Genomic DNA, 14,109 nt, shown 5'->3' with positions numbered 1-14,109 from the left:
CCCAGGAGTTGGAGGTTGCTGTGAGCTGTAATGCCACGGCACTCTACCCAGGGGGACAGCTTGAGGCTCTGTCTCAAAAAAAAAATTACCGAAGTGTTAGTGCAGCAAAGAAAGAAGGGAAGCTAGAGCTAATGGAAACCGATTTGTAATTCTGATTTTAAAAATTCCAGAGAATGACAGTGTCTGCTTTTTAGAGAAAATAACCCTTTGGAAAATCACCTGAGGCTGTCTCAGGTGGCAAAGGGAGAAAACAAAGGCCAGTGAGAGAGGCTTGCATTTTTAGAAACCTTTTGGAACAGTTGGAAACATTCTAAAAGATTGAATGTGAGAGTCAGAACATTCTAATTGTTCTGTAAAGTCTTTAAAATCTTTTTAAAAACTTGTTCTCCAACTTTCCTCAGTTGCTAGTTTGGTTCTGGGCAGTCTTTTCTGTGAAGAAATTCTTTATTAGGGCTTACCCAGGCAGTCCCCAACCTAACATGCAACTTGTCATAAGGGGTGGAGTGGGCTCTTCCCAGGAATAGCTCGGGAGTCACTTAAATTTCATGTGCCACAGTATAAAGCCCAGAGGTCTGTTCTTTCTGGAAAAGACAGGACAGTCCTGTTCCTGAGCATTGTTTGTAAGTAAAGCCTAATTAATGAGTGTTTTCGGAGTGTCAGGTTCAGTCTTTTAGACTGTTTTAAAATGCTCTGTTTCTAAACATGTAGCCCTCTCACTTGCCTTTGTTTTTTCCACTGGCCCTGTGTCGCCGCAGCCAGTTTGGCCAGCTTGCCCTGGACGTGCTGGAGAAGGCGTTCAAGCAGAATGAGCGCATGGCCATGAAGCTGTTGACGTATGAGCTCAATAACTGGAGCAATTCCACCTGCCTGAAACTAGCCGTGTCTGGAGGACTGAGGCCCTTTGTCTCACACACCTGTACCCAAATGCTACTCACAGACATGTGGATGGGGCGCCTGAAAATGAGGAAAAACTCTTGGTTAAAGGTAAACATACTTGCCTTGTGGAGTCAAAAGTGTGTTGTGAAATTTTGTCCTCTGGACTTCCATTTTTTCCTTGTTCCAGAAGGATGTAGATAGTAGGACCTCTGTAAGTCGATCACCCAAGGGACTGTAACAAACTGGTCAACATACGGAGGTGATCGACAGAAGGAAGGAGGCCTGCAGTACTGATGTGCGTATGTACGTGGGGGGCATGTCCACTCTGAAAATTAGGTCAGCTTTAGGAGGTGGCCACTGTAGGGAGGACGTTAGCTACGGAGGATCTGCTGTTCCTTCCGGAAAGCCAGTTAGTATCTTCAGTTCTCACAGACGAGCTGGGACCGTCCTGGAGGACTCTGTAAGGGTACTTCATTTCCCACTGCCAGTTTCTTTTAATAAATGGAGACAATTGTCCCTGTGCTGTCCACCACAGAGCTACCCTCGGGACAGTGGCTAGAGGAAGTTAAAAGCATACGCCTGTATAAACAGACGCAAGATTTGGGTATTACTAAATGCCGTTAATTCTGATAATTGTAAAATAAAGTAAATGAGACTTGTTAGTGAAATGTGTCTCAGCATGAGAATACTAACAGATAAAAAACTAACTAAAATGAGCAATTTCCTGTGTCTCTGAGCCACAGCAAACCATTTTTCTTCTGCCTAGATTCTAGTTCATTAGTGCTTGGCTTGTGAGTTTTGGGAACACATTTGCAAGTAATCGTAAACAGTCCTGATAAGGTTAACTCCAAGTGAATGGAGATTACAGAGATACTCTGTAGAGCAGCGGTGCTCAACCTTCCTAATGCTGTGGCCCTTTAATACAGTTCCTCGTGTTGTGGTGACTCCTAACCATAAAATCATTTTCATTGCTACTTCATAACTGTAATTTTGCTACTGTTATGAATCGTCATGTAAATATCTGATATGCAGGATGGTCTTAGGCGACCCCTGTGAAAGGGTCGTTTGCGACCCACAGGTTGAGAGCCGCTGATGTAGAGCTATGTGGATGGAGGAACTCATTTAAATGCTTTTCCTGTAGTAGGTTCCAACCAATCCCTGGGACAAAGGAAACTGATGTTGTGGAACGTTGTTTTTGTAAGCCTGTTGTCCTACAGGGGGCGCAGACAACGGAAAGGGAGGTCTCTTCAGGAGGTGCATTAGGAATTAATTGTGTAATATTATTGTGCGTGGTAAATATGATTTTTGCAGACCTGGAGAAGGGTATGTATTTTGGGTTCTATATCTGGAAAGAAAACACACAAACTCCTGTTAACTGGAGAAAGTCCAGAAAATCTTCCCGGGACATCAAGCTTTGAAACAAAGTGATAAAAAGGTCATTTCATTATGAAAAGAAATGAAAGTTGACAAGAATGTGACTTTAGTTTACCTTACTGAATCATGGATGATAGTCGGGTTTAATCTTATTTTTGGTCACTGAATCTCAGAATCCTAAGACAAAATTTAGCTTGCGTTCAGCAAGTTGATTTACAGAGCAGTTGGCAAATCTTCTAAACTCTTTATCTCAAAAGGCCATACAAGTTGAACACAGGAGTTCTGTTGGAAGGACTGTCAATAATTCATGGATGATAGCAGTGTAATGTAAAAGCGTGGATGTCTGGATTTATACCTTCCTTGGGTTTTCCAGGCAGAGACATGAGTAGCGTGGGAGATGGAACAATCAGAAGGTGACCTGTGGCGTGCTTTCACATTTCCCTTATATAATGTGGTTTATGTGGTAATATCTGGTTTAAAAAAATTACTAAAGCAATATGCTTGTTAGAAAATAATATATTTCTGGATATCTGAAGTAGCTTGAGTCTATAATCTCAGTGCTTTGGGGAGGCTAAGGTGAGAGGATTGCTTGAGCCCAAGAGTTCTAGACCAGCCTGAGAAACATAGTGACACACTGTTTCTACAAAAAATAAATAAAAAGAAAATTAGCCTGGCTATGATGACATAGCTCATGGCAATCTTGAACTCCTGGGCTTAAGGGATCTTCCTTCCTCACACTCCTCTGTAGCTGGGACTACAGGCATACACCTGACTAATTTTTAATTTTTTTGTAGAGACAGGGTCTCACTGTTGCCTAGGCTGGTCTTGAATTCCTGGCCTCTAGTGATCCTTCTGCCTTGGCCTCCCAGCACGTTAGGATTACAGGAGTGAACCACCGCCTTGGGTGTTTTATGGTTGTGTGGTGTCCCGCTGTTTGGTTGTTACATACTGGCTATTCCTCTCTAGATGGACATTTAGGTTGACACTTTTTTGCTTTTACAAATAGCCCTTCAGTGAACATCCTTCTCCACATATGCTTGAGTATTTGTTCAGGAGACATTTCTAGAACTGAGATAGGTGATCCAAAAAATATGTACACAATCAGGCTGTGTGTTGAATTAGTAATGGCTCTGCCATTTTATATACACTTAAATTATTAGTTTTTTTATTCGAATAAGTGCTTCTTGTGTAACACCTACTACTTATTTTGCTTTGTTTTTGTTTTCACAGATCATTATAAGTATTTTTTTGCCACCCACCATTTTGACCTTGGAATTTAAAAGCAAAGCGGAAATGTCACACATTCCCCAGTCCCAAGACTTCCAGTTTTCATGGTATTATGGTGACCAGAACCCCAGCAATTACAAGGAAAGAACTCAAGCGGTTCGTACAAGTCATAGTGAATTAAATTTTCATTATATTGATTGCACACAAACATATATCCTTAAAGTTTGTATATCCTTCTGTTAAACAAAAACTTCTGTTGGTACTATTGCAGGCCAATGATAACAGTTCTGGGGTTAATCATTATTCTAAAATGCCTTCCACTCATCAATAACGTATGTCTTCTCCTCTTTATTACCTTAATCATATTGTACTATGATCAGGCATAACATGCATGAGAGACTTATTTAACCCTCATAGACAATTAAGTAAAATATTCCATTTCTACTTCAAAGCCAAAATCAAAGACTTCATTACATTGATGGCTGCCTTATTTTTTATTTTCTCTTGTGATTAGTAGAATAAGTGGACTTATTATGCCTCTAAAAACTACAATGAGGCATGCCTCATATCTCTAAGCTGTTTTTTAATGAAGATGCAGGTTTAAATGTGTCTTGATCTTCACTGTTCTGCTCTATAAGTCTTTTCATTTGGTAAATTCAGTGGATGATTTTATTTGAGTTCCAGATATGTTCTCTTCATGGATAATAGGAGCTCCTTCTTTTGTGGCCTATATCTTCTGAAAAATGTCCAACATGCTGTGAATATACTTTTTGCTTTTTATCCTACCTTGGACCATTGGGAAAGTAAATATCTGCTCTGGTAGTTAATAATTCAACAAAGCATCTTTACCTAGTATCTTGCCTGAGGTACTTGTCATAATATTTAAGAACATATTTAGTAAATATTCAGTGAAAACTACTGAATTATGATTAGTTTTTAAAGGCTGGCTTAAAGGCTGGTATCTGTGGTGATTGGTTGAAGATCCATTCTGATCAGTTAATGTCTCTGCTGACATTCTGTAGATCAGTTGTTAGATGTGTTGACTATCACTCCTGTTTTTGGTATTTATCTGTTCTTTTCCTCTCCCTTCCCTCTCTATTTTCCTCCCTCCTTTGTTTTCTTTTCCTTTTCTTCTTCTCTTTTCTATCTGATAGTTCTATATGGTATTATTCTCAGAATGCAAGAAGGCAGATATAGTCTATCCTTTGTAGAGTGTGTGAGAAGTTATCATTTGCAAAACTGGGCTAGCGAAGTCATTCCGTTTGTGATTGTATTAGATGATACAGTTGCTGAGTTGAGACTTTCTAAACCTTTTTTAAGGAAAGAGAAGAAACACAGCATTGACTTAATCTTTTTAGAAGTGGGATGTAATGTTTCTATGTGCCTGGCTGGCTTTGTGTTTATTTAAAATGGCTCACATTAAGTTTAGTTTGCTTGTTGGAGTCCATGGTGAAAAGCACCCTTTATTTATCTGTAAACAAATATGTAAACCTTCTGGCGGTTTTATAGACATGGTAACAAATAACATGGCAGTTTTATACATGTGGTGACAAATGACAATTTTCAAGTGGATATAACTTCACAGTTAGCTTTCACAAGTTTCATAAACGTCTAAACTTTTTGCCAACACTTAAGGCCTTGTGGATAGCTGGAGCATTGCTATCTGGTCATTCTTAAAGGGAGACTATAGAGATAGAGTTCCCTCCTTTAATGGTAATTAACATTAATAATATAGTAAGTTCTCACAATTGCCTGAGAAATTAAATTTTGGCTTCAATATGTCCAAGGTCTTTTGGATATGGCCACATCAATTTATTCATTCAATGAGTATTTCATGCCCACTTCCCTGTGCCAGAGAAGATAGAAGGTTCTGGAGACAATGCTTTAACTGCTTTTTTATAATTCCTGTGCTTCTGCCACTACAGGGATTATAATCACATAGAATATCCACAATGTCTCACCATTTTTTGATTTAAAATATTTATTGAAAAGTGCTTCAAATCTGTTCTAGAATTTTGCTAGGTAGGGGGTCAGGGGCGGGGTAGCACTTTTGTGGTATATGTGAGATTTCATATTGCTAATTAAGTAAGTGCGATTGATCAGTTGAGGAATGTAATTTACATTGTTTATTGTGGTAATAGCGGGTGATAATGCATATAACAAGGCACTTCTGGTAACAGCAGAAGGAATGGCGTTATTCTTGAGCGGGAGTGAAGATTTGTAAAGCTTCTTAAAGTTTCTACAGTCAAAGTAACTTTGCTATGTCAAGTTAAATCTTTTAGTTGCTAACCTCTTAAAAGCATAATCTTTGACGACATGAGCTTTCTTGAAAATAAATGATAGGAAGATGGCAGAATGGATTAACAGGTGAAAGAAGACTCTTCCTATTAGGGGCCAGTAGGTGAGGCTTGAGGATTGGTGACAGCTTTGTGGTTGAGGTGATATTGGAGCTCTGACTTAAGGATGTGAAGAGGGAAAACAGAATTTCGGCAAGAAGGGAAATTATAAGGGCCATAAAGTGGGATGTGCCAAGGCATATGTAAAACATGGCCACTGGTTTTCTCTGGCTGGAATCCAGGTTATGGGGGATATGTGATGAGTAGGGAGTATTTGCAGGTGAGACTTGGAAAGTAAAGTGAGGCTTAAATGTAGACTTTTATATATCCTGTGAAGGTATATGATTTTATTACAGGGATAATGAGCCAGATCTGATGGCTCATGCCTGTAATCCCAGCATTCTCTGGCTACTTAGGAGGCTGAGGCAGGAGGATCACTTGAGCCCATGAGCTTGAGGCTGTAGTGAACCATGATGATACCACTCTAGCCTGGGTGACAGAGCAAAATCCTGTATCTTAAAAAAAAAAAAAAAAGATGTAGGTAATGGGGAACCGGTAAATACGTTTGCCAGGATAGTGAGATGATCTGACTCCTAGGTAAATAATTGTGCCTCCAGTGTTTAGCAAGAAGATAGGCTGGAAGAAGGAAGAACATAGGTCAGTGTAACCATCCAGGTGTGAAGCAACAAATGAAGGCTTTAACCTGGGTCAGTAGCGGTGGACACAGAGAGGAAGACAAAAACAACAACAACAACAACAACAAAATATATATATATAAACTTTTTTTTCTTTGAGACAGAGTCTCACTCTGTTGCTCTGGGTAGAGTGCTGTGGCGTAGTAGCTTACAACAACCTCAAACTCTTGGGCTTAAGCAATCCTCTGGCCTTAGCTTCCTGAATAGCTGGAGCTATAGGTACCTGTCACTATGCCTAGCTAGTTTTTCTATTTTTTAGAGACAGAGTCTTGCTCTTGAGCTCAAGAGATCCTCCCAGTGTGCTAGGGATACAGGCATGAGTCACTGTGCCCAGCCTAGAAAAGCTATATGGACTCACCATGGACTCCAACAAGCAAACTAAACTTAATGTGAGCCATTTTAAATAAACACAAAGCCAGCCAGGCACATAGAAACATTACATCCCACTTCTAAAAAGATTAAGTCAATGCTGTGTTTCTTCTCTTTCCTTAAAAAAGGTTTAGAAAGTCTCAACTCAGCAACTGTATCATCTAATACAATCACAAACGGAATGACTTCGCTAGCCCAGTTTTATATATTTGAATCAGAGCCTCAAGCTGTCCCCCTGGGTAGAGTGCCATGGCATCACGCTCACAGCAGCCTCCAACTCCTGGGCTCAAGTGAGTCTCCTGCCTCAGCCTCCCAAGTAGCTGGAACCACAGGTGTCCACCACAATGCCTGGCTATTTTTTGGTTGTAGCCATCATTGTTGTTTAATGGCCAGGGCTGGATTCGAACCTGCCACCTTAGGTGTATGTGGCTGGCATCTTAGCTGCTTGAGCCATAGGCACTGAGCCGAAAAGCCATATTTTAAGTGAAGAGTCACATGGGGCTTGAATACAGGCTATAAGCAGGAGGGAGAGAGCACGTACAATGGAGAGGTGGTGGGTAAAACAAGGCCGTCGAAGGGACAGAGGCACAACTGGGAAAGGAGCAGGTCTGGAAGGGGAAAGATGACCTTGGTCTTAGGCAGGTAGCAAGTCACAATGAAAAAAACTCTGTTCTGCAGGAGCATCACTAACCAGGAGAAATGACTGTAATGCAATGGAAAATAGGCCTGGATTATAGTGGAGTTGGTGGTTGTAATTATAATTTCATTCTAGGTACCTGTTGGTATCAGATTATTATTTGTTAGAGAGAAAGAAAGCGAGGAGAGGAGAGGGAAGCAAAGATAGAGGAGAGAGAGGTTTCAGTACAATATATGTTAGCTAAGCCAAGTATTTTTGTTCTTACCTTCTAAGAAAAAGAAAGAAATACTGAGTCTGATTTTATATTGCTACATTGCCTTCATCGTAGCAGTTGTTATCTTTGAATTCAACTCAGAGACGGGCTCAGTCAATACTTTGTAATCCGTATCAACCTGTCAAGAGTAATTAAGGCCTGATGAAACACTACTAGAAAAAAGTAACAAGTTATGTTATTTAAATTACTTTCTGTGTCTTTCTGAAGTGGTATTGACATTATTAAATTCTCGGTAAATTTTGACTTTTCTAATTGGTTTTAAGCCATTTAACTCTAGGCTGGTTCAAACCTGTTAGGAACTGGACCAGTTCCTGCATTTCTAAGTCACAACTCCAAGCTCACTGTCCAAAGTTAAATAAATAATGGAACAATTAATCAGGCACTGATTGATGATAACCTATTTAGATGCCTGAGGCCTCAAAAAAAAAAAATCACATTTTTCTATAATTAGACATTTCAAGCAAAATTTGATTCATTCTTTGGCTTGAAAACATCTTGCTAAACCTGATGTTTTAAACCCAGGGAGAGAACTTTTGTGATTGGGTTGAAGAATGGAGAATGGACCCATTTGAGCAGAGAACATTCCTTTCTTTTCTTTTAATATGTCTTTTAAAAAAGCGTACCATGAATGCATTTCCCATTAAAACTTAAAGACACATAAATTTATAAAACAGAGTGACACCTCTTTGGCTTCCTTTCCACCAGTCTTATATCCATAGTGTTCCCCCTTCTCAAAAAGACCAGATGGAAAGACCTACTTTCCATCTCCTTTTTTCCTCTTGTTGAAGGACTTTCTTTGTGGGCATTTGTGTGGTTACATTCAGCCAACTCTTGTGCTGCCACACACATACTCGTTGTTCTTTACTAGCAAGGGTTAACACTTTTGGACTGATACATAACCTTGGAGAAGCTGAAGAAAGATCCGGCTCTTTCCCTAGGAAAATGCACATTCAGTACAAATACCTGCACGTGGTTGAAGGATGTTCAAGGAACTGCAGAAGCTCAGAGAGCCCGTGAACTTCAGGCAAAGCAACCCTCTGCTATAAGTTGGGAAGCTATCGAAAGCCAGACTCCTGAAACGAAAGCCAGGCCTAACTGTCCACTGACCTTCCTGTGGTTGAAAGTTGGCTTTGTCCTCCTGTATTAAGGAAATAATTGTATCATCCACTATTGAGTTCACAGGGATTTTATGAATATCCTTGGGCTCCTAAATTACTGTGAGAGGAGATTTAAACAGAACAGAAACAGGGACCATTTTTAAATCCTTTGAATTACTTTTTCGGGGGCTTGATTACTTGGGACTCAGATTACATGTCAGAAATACTGTCTGCTAAGGCGGTGCCTGTGGCTCAAAGGAGTAGGGTGTCCGCCCCATATACCAGAGGTGGTGGGTTCAAACCCAGGCCCAGCCAAAAAACTATTAAAAAAAAAAAAAAAAAAGAAAGAAAGAAATATCGTCTGCTGCTTACCTGGTCAAAAATTTGTATGGTCCATACAGTTTTCTTTGTTTTTAAAGCTAAGATTATCATTTGGCAAGTCAGTACCCAGTTGATTTCTAACGTATTATATTAGATTTTTGGATGTCTGTGCCTATCGATATTTTAATTAACCTGCTGACAAAAAGATGATGATATGCTTGTTTATTTTATAGAGAAACTATGACTTGGAAAGGGGTCCCAATGAGAAGGCGGATGAGAATCAGCCCTTTGATTTAGAGACTGGGCACCAGAGCATCCCCTGGACGAGAAAGGTCTACGAGTTCTACAATGCTCCCATCGTCAAGTTTTGGTTTTATACGGTAGGTCTCATTACTGTACATACAGCCTTCATGGCGGTTGATAGCTCACAGTAACATTGATAATGATATGCGTGATTTGCTGAATTTTGCCATGAAAATATTGCAGTGTAGTATAAAAAGTGAGGGCATGAAAAAGTAGGTCCAAGAGACAGGATGGTGGGAAGGCTAGAGGAAGTTAGAGTGGAGCTCTCCTACTTTCAGAGTTGGAGAACAAACCTTTTCTTCTTTCTTGGAGCGCTAGAGTTGGCATCGCTAACACTAAGCATTTGCAGATTCATGGAATAATAAAATTAACAGCAGTGTTGATAGAATAAAGTGACAGGTGAGTGGATTATTTTCCAATCTGGAGCAAGAAAATCAGCAGTTTCTTCCACCCCCAGATCATCGTTTTCTTTGTAGGCCTCGTGTTATATAGATTAAAAAAAATGCAAATGTCTGTTTTGGTCTCTAGGAGCATACACTTAATAAACACATAGAGGGCAGGAAAAATGTTAGCAGCTGAATTGTAGGAACAAGTGCCGTAGGATGGATCATAGAACTACACAGAAGGCGTGAGCTGTAGTTTACTTGTATTTGGAGTTTTTTACATTTCTTTTATAGCATTTATTTTTCTGATGCTTTCTATACTTAAATTGTGCATGGCCAAGATCGTGTATGTCTAAAACATTTGAAATGTAACTGTAAAAGGATATTTTTCTGAATGTGTTATATTTCAAAATATTTACTCGGGCAACCACAGACTTATTTCATATACTCATTGAATAAGTACATAGCTCTGAATAACTTTGATCTGTTTCCAAAAATCAACTCTCCTTTTAAATGAGGAGGTTTTACTATTTTCTGTGAATCTGTAACAAAGTATTCCAGAGACTCTGAAGGAAGTGCTAAAAGAATTTTAATCCTAGTCACATCATTTGGAAAAGAGTATTCAAGTGTTCCTTTCCTTAGAAACTTCTAGCTCAAGAGCTTTTCGAGACAGCAGCAGGCTGAGCCAAAGGACAAAGTCAGACAGTCTGCCTATCATAGTAGGTGGCATCAGCAAGGAGCATAGGCCTGGGTATTGCATTGCCAGACCATGGTGTATGTGCTTTATTATTTTATTTATTTATTTATTTTTTGAGACAGAGTCTCACTATGTTGCCCTTAGGAGAGTGCTGTGGCATCACAGCTCACAGCAACCTCACACTCTTGGGCTTGAGTGATTCTCTTGCCTCAGCCTCCCAAGGAGCTGGGACTACAGGTGCCTGCCACAGTGCCCAGCTATTTTTTTGGGTGTAGTTGTCATTGTTCGTAGTCTTTTTGTTTCTAGATCTGTCTCATTCCTATAGTCATACATTACATGTGTTAAAGAAAGCATTATGGCTGAAGGTAACATAAGGTCCAGACCACTCAATGAGGTCTTACGCAAGCTGACTGCTGTCTCTAAGACCCGCTCTAAGAGGCACTTGAGGTGGGGTGGAAAGAAGAAAGTGGCAAACACAGATACTGTCCTCAAACAGCTTATGTCAGATAGGAGAGACTGTGTATGGAAATGACTCTCATTAATATAGAATAGGGAATAAAAAAATGCAGATAATGAAAGAAATACCTGGCTCGGCGCCTGGGGCTGAAGTGGCTAAGGTGCCAGCCACATACACCTAAGGTGGCAGGTTTGAATTCAGCCCGGGCCCACCAAACAATGACGGTTGCAACCAAAAAATAGCCAGGTGTTGTGGCGGGTGCCTGTGGTCCCAGCTACTTGGGAGGCTGGGGCAGGAGACTTGCTTGAGTCCAGGAGTTGTAGGTTGCTGTGAGCTGTGATGCCACAGCACTCTACCCAGGGGGACAGCCTGAGGCTCTGTCTCCAAAAAAAAAAAGGAAAGAAATACCCACAAATGAATGAAGGTCCTTTAGACCTTACGGTAAGTGTTAAGGAGTCAATTATGTGGCCACCATGAAACCAATGACAAAAATGTCAGAAGCAAACGACTGTTTAAACAAATTAATTTAAATGATGTCCCTAATGTGTCATCACAAATACTCAGACTTTGAAACATCGATCAAGAGAAGTACACAGAGTTAATGAAATTCATCTTGACTTTCTCATATGCTTCTATAGTTAATCTTAACTCATAGGTGGTACTACCCATTAGGACTGCCCTAGATACCACCCATTGTAAGTAATACATGCACCACTCTTGTAGAATCAGAAATGATTTAAACCATTCTCTACGACTTCTGTGCAGAACTAGACTTAGACTGGTCGACTCAGAATTCAAAAGGCTATGAGACATAGGGATCAGGGTGATAGTACGATTCTTGTGAAGATGAACACCGACCCACATTTCTCAAACAATTGATAAAGGATTTTTAATGCAATAGTGATTAGAGAGCACTGTGTGTTGTCTCTGAAGTTGTTTAAGGGACAACACAGTCTCATGCATTGTTGGTGATAGTGTGGGATAGCTGGAAAACCTGTGTGATGGGTAACTTAGTAACATGTACCACAGATTTTAATGCGTGTGCACAGCTATTCTGCTTCTGAGAATATGTGTTAAGAAGATAAGACCATTAGATAAGATGACAAAACTGTTATTCACTCTATATACATACGTGTGTTCACTATGTTTAATTCTTTGAAGAGTTTAAGAATCCAGGTATAATATGCAGAACTATTAAATAAACATTTATTGAATGTCATGTCAGGTGGATTGATAAGGCCTGATGATATGAATAAAAATGTTAACAAACAGCCTTTAATTATAAGGGCTTACCAGTTGGGCATAATTTTCCTATTAATCAAAATATTTTAACCAACATGAAATAAAACTCCCAGCAGTTGTAAACATCTCAATTCACCAAATTTGAAAATGCACATCTAAGAATATGGGGAAAGGGGAGAGGGAGGGGAGCGGAGGGGGAGGCTGGGTGGAGGGAGGGAGATTGATGGGATCACGCCTGTGGTTCATCTTATAAGGGTACATGTGAATCTTTCTAAATGAAGAATATAGAAAGTTATGTCTTAACACAATAACTAAGAAAATGACATGATGGCTATGTTAACCAGTTTGATGAAAATATTTCAAATTGCATATAAAAATAGCACACTGTACCCCATGAAAGTATTAATGTACACAACTATGATTCAATAAAAAAAACAAAGAAAATACCCATCTAGTGATAACGCTTCGCTCACTCGGCCCACTCTGCACATGTCTTTCCTGCATTAGAGATGGACATGTTGGCTCTCCCCTGGCTTGCTGTTGGCCTGACAGTGTCAGTCCTAGACTGTGCAGGGTTCTGGAGGTTCTGGTTAGAAGCCAGTTAGATGAGACAGTCTCTCCTTCGTGTGTCTGAGAACAGTGATTTTTCGTTTCCATCACTAAATCCTAGACTAGAAAACCGAGGATGTTTGGTGTGTTGTTACATACTGGATCCTGAATAATCCCAAGGTGGTCCCCGTTCTCTGTTCATGTCACCATGTTGACTTTCGTGCCTGTGTGTCTGGGTCTGCATCTGCTTGGAGGCCTCCACGCTCACTCTCCCCCCCGCCCCCCGGGGAATGTATATTTCCCTTGCAGATGGCATATTTGGCATTCCTCATGCTGTTCACTTACACGGTGCTGGTGGAGATGCGGTCCCAGCCCAGCGTGCAAGAGTGGCTTGTTATCATTTACATCTTCACCAGTGCTATTGAGAAAGTCAGGGAGGTGAGTTCGCCCTTGTACGTTTGTCTCCTACACCCCGCTGCTGAGAGACGTTCTTGGCTCTGGTGATGAAAATGGACATGTCATGGGTGTGGGGTAGGGTGACCAGATTTTAACATTGGTAAAGGGGGACAACATGGGGTGGGGTGGAGGCAGGGCAGGGCCTGACAACAATGCAAACTTTGATAAGCAGTTCTTGATAATCACTTCTCAACAATTATTTGTTATTATTACAGTTTAACATTATAAAATTTACAAAAAGAATATAAAACTCATATCCTGGCGAAATAGCCACATGGCAGCCAAAAACTGTATATTCCCTTCCTGTTCTCCTGCCTGTTCATGCATTCTTTCCAAAAATTGGGACTTTTTTAAAACACTGCAGGACACAGGACAAATTGTTAAAAATCAGGACTGTCCTGCCAAAAGTGGGACATCTGGTCACCCTAGTGTGGGGAAGACAGGAATTACTGACCTTGATTTGCATGTTATAAGAAGGTTACTTTGGTGCAGTGGCTCACGCCTGTAATCCTAGCACTCTGGGTGGCTGAGGCAGATGGATCACTTAAACTCAGGAGTTTGACACCAGCCTGAGCAAGAACAAGTCCCCATCTGAACTAAAAATAGAAAAACTAGCTGGGTGTTGTGAGGGTGTCTGTAGTCCCAGTTCCTTGGGAGGCTGAGACAGGAGGATCACTTGAGCCCTTAAGAGTTGGAGGTTGCGGCTTGGTGCTTGTGGCTCAAGCCAGAAAATGAGATCTAGGAGGAGTATCAATCTTAAGAAAATTAATGTACGATGGCTTGGCGCCTGTGGCTCAAGTGGCTAAGGCACCCGCC

General features: G+C 40.5%; 1 protein-coding gene across 1 annotated transcript in view; it reads left to right on the top strand.

Annotated features, from left to right (window-relative positions):
- The window catches only part of TRPM6 (transient receptor potential cation channel subfamily M member 6), a 166,597-nt gene that overhangs the window by 92,573 nt on the left and 59,915 nt on the right, over positions 1 to 14,109 (top strand). The window contains exons 17-20 of the mRNA XM_023509005.1: positions 756 to 984; positions 3,481 to 3,633; positions 9,440 to 9,586; positions 13,147 to 13,275. Of these exons, the coding sequence (XP_023364773.1) occupies positions 756 to 984; positions 3,481 to 3,633; positions 9,440 to 9,586; positions 13,147 to 13,275 (658 nt within the window). The remainder of the gene's footprint in view (positions 1 to 755; positions 985 to 3,480; positions 3,634 to 9,439; positions 9,587 to 13,146; positions 13,276 to 14,109) is intronic.

Source organism: Otolemur garnettii, unplaced genomic scaffold (assembly GCF_000181295.1).
Source record: "Otolemur garnettii isolate 467f Iridium unplaced genomic scaffold, OtoGar3 scaffold00006, whole genome shotgun sequence".
In the NCBI taxonomy this organism is placed as follows: domain Eukaryota; kingdom Metazoa; phylum Chordata; class Mammalia; order Primates; family Galagidae; genus Otolemur; species Otolemur garnettii.
Note: the sequence above shows the minus strand (reverse complement) of the source record. Positions and strands in the feature narration are given on the sequence as shown.